The following is an 8,380-nucleotide window of genomic DNA, read 5'->3' on the forward strand; positions in this document are numbered from 1 at the left end:
CAAAAAAAAAAAGGGAAAAACCTTGAAAACGGGTGTTTCGTATTAGCATTTTAATTCATTTTTATACGCCAGCATTTTGAGAACGTTGGGGGTCAGAAAAAACAATGCTCTTGTTCTAACGGTAACGGGTAGGCCATGCCATTTCCGGCCATCTCATTCTGTAAAATGTCGGTTGTGAGCATCAAACAATTTAATATTTATTAATAACTTAATATTTCACATGTGATGAGTGAGGATGTTAGTGAAGTTATTATGTTGCTTTCTTTCTTTTGCAGCTTGGAAGTTTTGCAGAGTATTATAATAAAAATTCCTCAATATATATTGTTGTATTTCGTTGGTAAAAGATTACATCTCACAAATTAATTACAACGATGATACACCATAAAGAATTAGCAGCCATATATATGGCTACCATGTGCACCTCCTCCTCCTCCACCTCCAATATTGATTAGATTAATTAAAAAAGGAAATTGTTCTGGTTATTGATCGAGGCGTCGAAGATTACCAAGGACTTTGAAATAAATTGACTAGCAGCATTAAGAGCCTCTTTGCAAATAGGGTTGATGGCTCCTGGAGATGATGGCATCTACTGCATTGTCGTAGCACTCCTTGCAGATGGACAGAGCAGCCATTGCCTTCTTTGGGGTGGTGTGGTCCTTCAGTGATTTTGCGATATCCGCCACAACCTCCAACGAATGGTTGAGGGCGGCGTTCATCTGAGTTTCAAGGGCCTTGATTGGATCAAATTTCCCCTTCACGAATGGTGCAATGGTTTCGGCACAGAAATCAGGGTTCTGGATGCCAGTGCAGAAATCCGCGATCTGCTGGGCCTTGGATTTTGCATCACCTTCAAGGTTGAGGCCAAGGTCGAGGTTGAGGTTGTCGTTCAAGCCGCTGAAGAAGTCGTTAACTGGATTGGTGGGTTCAGCGGTGACCGGGCCGGGGGCCGGGGCGGGGGCTGGATTAGTGAACCAGATTGACATCCCTGTGTATCGATAGGCATGGCCTGAAAGGAGGAGAGAGGAGAGTGTCACAATGAGGAGAAGGCTATTGTTATAAGCCATTGTCTTCTTTTTCTTTTGGAAAATAATTATTATTAAATTTATTCAAAAGAAATAAGAGGCAGGGCAAAAGATTTGCCTTGATTGAAAAAGGGAACTAGGGTGGGCTTTTATAGTTTCAGTTGTTCGTTGCATCTATATACCCAAAATAGGTATGTGTGGGATAATTGTTAAATATGCCGATTTTGTTGCAGTGATTAAGGGTTCACGTTGGCTGTGGTAGCTTTCTGTTCAAATTGGAAGGTGTACGTGTGTGGTGTTATGTGGGTCTTGGTTTAAATTGATAAAAGGTAGGAGTTGTTAAAAGACACAAATTAATCTTGAAAATATCGTCATGAGCACACTTAACTTTTCAAACTAAAAATAAAATAAAAGCATACGATCGATCTTTATTTACAGTTTATCAAATACAAACTAAAATGGGGTTTCAACAACAAGTCTCTTGTTCCAACGAGTTACGAGTAGGCCATGCCATTTCCAGCTGCTTGCATTATGTAAAATGTAGGTTGTGAGCATCAAACAATATAAGGGAGCTCTGTGCTGGCATGGACTTTCGTGGCTAACGGTGCCCACAAATTGACCAGTCACTAGTGTGCTGACATGTGACATTTTCTATTAGGTGATGGGAGCTTGTTATGAAAAATGTTAGAGAAAAGGACAAATAGATCCCTAACCTTTTGTCCCGCGGACATTTTCGTCCCTGAGCATTTGAAAATACTTTTAAATCTCCGACCTTCACAAATCTTGGATGGATGAGTCCCTCCGTCGAATTGCCTCCGCCAGACTCGCCGGAGAAGTCTGATGTGACTCTCGTGCGGATGACGTGGCATGACTGGTTGACACCTGGACTGCTGACTGGAAAGCTACATTACAAAATTGGACAAATAAGTCCCTGCACCACTAAACTACGTCATTTTGATTTCATCCCTAATCCTTAAATTGATTGCGTTTCTTTCTGGAGGCCAGTGTGAGGAGCTCAACCTGCATCAACCATGGCTGCTAATGGAGCATTAGCAACATCGAGAAGAAGCCGCAGAGGAGTAAGAGAAGAAAATTTTGCTTCAAGCTCAGACCCTTGTGTTGTGCACGACGGAGACCTAAAGGACGATGTCGCCCCGAGATGTTTCTGTGGAGTTTATGCGATAATGTATATGTCGAAGACGATTAGCAACCCAAACAGAGTCTTTTTGTGTTGCCCATTCTATAAGGTAAGATAAAAAAAACCTGGGAATTTTGTTCTGTTTGAATGGTTTGATATAGTACATTATTTTGGGAATTTTGACAGGGAAACCAACTGCATTGCAAGTTTTTTCTTTGGGTCGATGAGCATCTTGCTAGAATGGGAAGCAATGGTTGCATCTTTGATAAAAGACCTCTGATTGAGAAAGAGGCAGAAGTTGTTGAAGAGGAAGAGGAATTTTGTCATAGGATGGCTGTACTGGAGGAGAAGGTTACTGTGTTAGAGAAGAAAAAAAACCCGTTAGCTTGTTGTATTGTTATAATTGTATGTGCAATTGTGGCTGCTTTTTTATGTATTTAGTGATTGAGAAATGAATTTTAGAAAGTAGAGTAGAAAAATGTGTTAATCCAGGTTTTTGTTGTGTATTGAAACATGCTGTTTAGGCAATTTATATATCATATTATCTATCTAAATGCAATTAAAGTTATGATATTAGTAGGTTGTTGAAATTATGTTGTCAATATCTAAAGAAGCATTAAATGATTGAGGAAAGTAGGCATGAAAGTTGTATACATGAACACATAACATATATGGAAAGTTATATAAACATCTTTGCGACACTTAAATTTTCTAAAAGCTGCCCAAAAAGAACAAATCTGTTTAAGTGTCTAGTATTATGAAGCTTAACATCACAAAAGTAAGCCTCAAACACCTAACAAGTTTGCAACAGTTTATAAAATCCTAAGAGCTTCTCCAAAAAAAACAAATTCTCCCAAAAAAATATTGTTCTCACAGTCAAATTTCCTAAATGCTATTACAAGGCATAGTGGGATGCCCAAGGTGTCATATTTCTTCATGTTTTTGGATTGATGGATGGTGGATTAGGAATGAATTTGAACAGTCTTGTTGTTGCTATGCTTGCTGCTGCCAATGTCTCCTTAGAAGCTGTTGTACTTGGTCCTGGCCTGACTTGAGATGGTTGTGGGCTATGTGGAGCACCTTGTGGTTGAAGCTGTGGTGGTGCAGGCTGACTTGGAGGTGAGTGAACTGGGACAAAGTGGGGCAGGTGGCCTGAATATCTTCTGTTTGGGCCTGATTTTTGAAGTTTTTGGTTGAACTGTTTGGTGAGCTGTGGATGGAACTTGAAGTGGAGGCCTAAATGGTGTATCTCTGGTTGTGAGTTGGTCTGCCACGGAAGCTGGTGTTACAGGATTTGGTGTTGCTGCCACAGCACTTGGAACCTGGTTGTGATACATAAGACAGTATTCATGAGACTTAGGATAAATAACAGTTTAAAGGGTCAACATTTCACAATAATATATAAAACTTACATCTGGAATCTGGCTAGATGCAGCCTGGCTAGAAGCAGCCTGGCTAGATGGAGCACTTTGGGTGTTAGGGGCATCCTGTCCAATTAAATTGACCAATGTTGATCATTACTATATAAATTATCAAATATTGAACTAAACATATATATACACCATATATCCAGATTACTAAGAATAAATACAATATTAACATCATCTTTTGGTGCTGACCGTGATAGTGACTGACTTGTCCCACCTTTTTTAGACTTCTTGGTCTTAGATTTTCAGTTGGGGTTAGATGGAGCATCCTTGAATGTCTTGTAATTATGTCCCTCTGAGTCACATTTACTGCAAGTTACCTTAGAAGTCCTTAAAACAGTTGATAAATTTTTTTCAAATGTGCATCACACAGTTTTGGTGATGAGCATTTGGCATAACTGACTTCAATGCAGATAACAATCCCTACATAGCAGTTACACAATCATATCAAGTAACACAGCAGTCATCATACATTTGCTACCCAAGAACATAGTATTAAAAATTGAATTTTTATGAAACCTAATTGTTATTTAGATAGTTTTTAATTATAATATATAACTAATTAAAAATTTTCATAAATATCTAAAATAATCGATACAATTTTATTTGATACGAGTTCAGAGAGTTTGCAAAAGAAAGGAATATACTAATAAAGATTACATGGATTGAATTATTGTAGAAGTTACATGATTAGAAGTACATGCTGCTATATATATATAGTATGTACAGCAGAGTTATAGTGGAAACTAACTAATTAACTTGCTTTGATTATAACATTAACTAATTAACTTGCTTTGATTATATCATCAAGAAGTCAACGTATATAGCATGTCACGATTGGTAACTAACTAATTAACTTGCTTTGATTATAACATTAACTCTTATCTCAATAATCTTCATTACGAGTATAACAAGTTATGCAGCAGTAGTAGTACATTCATAGTAAGTACATTCTTACAAGTTATAACAAGTTATGCAACAGTAACTTCCTATGATTATAACTAACTTATATCTCTATAAATTTTTATACTTATGCAGCAGTAACTTCCTTTGATTATAACTTTCACTCATATCTCTATAAATTTTTATACTTATGCAGCAGTAGTACATACATAGCAAGTAAAACAGCACTAATTCATATCAAGTTATGCAGCAGTAACTTTCTTTGATTATAACTTTAACTGATATCTCTATAAATTTTTATATTTATGCAGCAGTAGTACATACATAGCAAGTAAAACAGCACTAATTCATATCAAGTTATGCAGCAGTTGTACATTCATACTAAACTAACAGCACTAATTCATATTAAGTAAAGCAGCAGTTGTATACAGCTACTAAGAAATAATCTAGTATTCAATAACACTCATCATTAAAGAATTACATAACACTATGCCAGGGCATAAAGTAGTTATCAAGTTTACTTTTTGTTGGTCGGACATAAAGTTCCAACCATGAGTCTGCACATCCCCCAAATTCTCTTGGAGCAGAGTCAAAAATCACTTCCAGGATTCCTTAGTTTCAGACCTAGCTACTCCGTAGGCAATCACATAAAATTGTTTATTTGCATCCTGAACCACTACTGTGAGGAATTGTCCACCGTAATAAGTCTTCAAAAAACAGCCATCAAGATGTATCAATGGCCTACACCCACTCTTGAACCCCCGTTTGCATGCTTCTAAGCATATATAAAGCTTATCAAAAACAGAGGGGATTGAGGTATAGCAGCCATGGTTGATGCAAGTTGAGCTCCTCACACTGGCCTCCAGAAAGAAACGCAATCAATTTAAGGATTAGGGATGAAATCAAAACGACGTAGTTTAGTGGTGCAGGGACTTATTTGTCCAATTTTGTAATGTAGCTTTCCAGTCAGCAGTCCAGGTGTCAACCAGTCATGCCACGTCATCCATACGAGAGCCACATCAGACTTCTCCGGCGAGTCTGGCGGAGGCAATTCGACGGAGGGACTCATCCGTCCAAGATTTGTGAAGGTCGGGGATTTAAAAGTATTTTTAAATACTCAGGGACGAAAATGTCCACGGGGCAAAAAGTCAAGGACCTATTTGTCCTTTTCTCAAAATGTTAATAGTAGTCCGCGGCGGAGCTACCTACTAAGAAAAGGGGCTATTGCTTTCCCCTAATTTTAATTTTTTACATATAATTTTATATGTAAATTTTAGTTTAGTCTATCTTTAAAATTTTATTTTAATCTTATTTTATTGTATAAATATTTTTTGTTCCTTTCTAATATTTCATCTAGTTCCATCTTTGGTAGAAACTTAAGTGCAGTTTAGTCAAATTAATCAAATCATTTAATATTCTTAATTATCAACTTTACGTAAAATTAACTATACCTGAGTTTTCACTTTTATTTTTTGATTAGGCGTAACCCAAGTATAAGCAAGAACAAGAGTTTGTATCTCGCCTCTTCAAGAATGCGGCGCCTCTTCAAGAAGGCCGCTTCCATAATCGCATGTGCTGCTACCACGCCGTCTTCAAAGAGAAGAATGAAGGTCTCGAATGATGGAGCATCTCCGACTCCCGTCCATTGTAGCTGCTGCTCGTGTTGATAAAAATGAGATGACAATCGAATAAAGGAAATTTAAGACGATAATTTGATAAATTTAATTAAATTATTTTCGATTATCAATTTCATATGAAGATACTTTAGGTGAGTCTTCACCTATATAAATGGACTTTTGTATATGAGAAAATTAATTGATACAACTAAAAATAGACATGTGTTATGACAATTTGATTGGAACTTGAACAATCGGCGACTAAAAAGAAAGGGGATAAAAAACTTGATAAGTGACACACAAAGTCTACAAAATGACACCTCTCCGGGAGTTACAGTGAATGACGTTAACGATTGCCTTTAATCGGAGTCGATCGTTGCCGCTACTCGATGGATCGCAAACCTCTGCCTACGATGATGGCCGGTTGCTGTTCCTTCTTTTAATTGGAGTCCATCACTGCCGCTACTCCTTGATGGATCGCAAACCTCCGCCTACGACGGTGGCCGGTCGTTGTTCTTCTCACCGACGCAAACCTCTAGGCGGAGCCCCACCACTACTGCTCTTTTCCTCAACAGATCTGACAAATTACTTGCTGTCGAAACTTGCAGAGCTCAGTCTTCCAATAGTTGACCCCCAAACGGCCAAAGTCACCCTCCTTCATTAGTGGAGTTACTGTATTGATGAATATGTTAACTTGTTAGTTTTGTTGTTTTGGAATATTTTATTTTGGCAAGCCTTAACAGTGAGAAGTGAGAACTATATATTGTAGTTAGAGGTGGCAACATGTACTTTATCTGCCGGTAATTAATCCGACCCAATCTGGTTGAGTAAGGTTGTCAATTCGATCCGTAGTTGGTAGGGTTGTCAATCTGACTCGCAACAGATAAGGTGCGGGTAAGATTTTTTGTGGGTTGGGTAAAGTGCTGTTGCCGGAGACTTGAAATTCACCTTCTGATAATGGTGGACCTCCAGTATGAAGACGGCCACACGGCGTCTAAATCTGAAGCTGAATCCTAACCAGAGGGCAACGCCATTATACTACCTTCACCATACCAAATGCATGGTCCTCATGGGGAAGGGCCATCAGCAAACCCCCAGCCAAGGCAGATCCATTCGAAAATCCATCACCCTAAAGAGGAAGAACCCCACAAACAGCTGAGATATTGGGTATGTTTCGTGGCCAACGAGAATGGCTAGAACAGCTGGAGTACGAGGCCGGGCGACAACGAGAAGCGGAACGAGAGCTGCGAAGAGAGGTAAGACGACGAAGGGAGCTAGAAGAAAAGCTCCTGAAGTTAGAAGCCGACCTTTGCAATCGAAGTAACCGAATAGATGGGGTAGACAACCCCTTAGGTGGGGAAGACCTATTCATAGAAGAGATTATGCGGGTCAAAGTTCCCAGAAACTTCAAAACACCTGACATGAATCTCTATGACGGGACGACCGACTCAAGGCACCATCTCAGCAACTTTAAAAGCAGGATGTACCTGGCTGACGCCTCTGACACTACCCGTTGCAAAGCCTTCCCAACAACTCTGACCAAAGCGGCAATGAAGTGGTTTGACAACTTGCCCCCCCAGGTCGGTAACTATCTTTGACGACTTGGCAAGGAAGTTTCTAACCAGATTCTCCATCCAGAAGGATAAAACAAAGCACGTCCCGAGCCTGCTAGGAGTCAAGCAAGAGGCCGGAGAAACCCTCTGAGACTACATGGAAAGGTTCAACAAGGTATGCTTGGAGATTCAAAATCTCCCTACTGAAGCCGTGATCATGGGATTGGTCAATGGCCTTAGAGAAGGGTCATTCTCCCAGTCAATATCTAAGCGGCTTCCATCTTCTCTGAATGAATTCCAAGAAAGGGCAGAGAAATATATCAACATGGAAGAGAATTTCCGACTAAAGGAACCTTTTCCACAACCCAACCCAACCTATCCATCTCCAAAAAAAAAAAGAAAAAAAAACCTAAAAAGAAGGACGACCAAAACTCAGAAAAGCCCCAGAGGTACCACAACTACACCCCTTTAAGAGTCTCTCTAGTAGATGTTTACAGAGAGATATGCCAACAGAAAAGTTCCCACCTCTTCACCCAATTAAACATAAGAAGGGAGAAAATCGGACTGAATACTATGAGTACCATAAGCTCTATGAACATTCCACCAATGAATGCTACGACTTAAAGAATGTCATAGAAAAGTTGGCCAGAGAAGGCCGATTAGACAGATATCTGGAAGACAGGTCAGACAACCCAAGGAAAAGAAGGAGGAATGAAGAGGA

The 8,380-nt window shown here is 39.2% G+C and overlaps 1 protein-coding gene across 2 annotated transcripts in view; it reads right to left on the reverse strand.

Moving 5' to 3' along the window:
* Positions 299–8,380, reverse strand: part of LOC107646602 — a 24,441-nt gene continuing 16,359 nt past the window's right edge. The window contains exon 2 of one of the 2 annotated variants that reach the window (XM_016350777.2): positions 299–578. In XM_016350777.2, coding sequence (XP_016206263.2) covers positions 458–578 — 121 coding nt within the window. In that variant the 3' untranslated portion in view covers positions 299–457. The remainder of the gene's footprint in view (positions 579–8,380) is intronic. The other variant, XM_016350779.2, reaches the window with a different exon arrangement.

The sequence above is a fragment of the Arachis ipaensis genome, chromosome B06 (assembly GCF_000816755.2).
Source record: "Arachis ipaensis cultivar K30076 chromosome B06, Araip1.1, whole genome shotgun sequence".
NCBI lineage: Eukaryota > Viridiplantae > Streptophyta > Magnoliopsida > Fabales > Fabaceae > Arachis > Arachis ipaensis.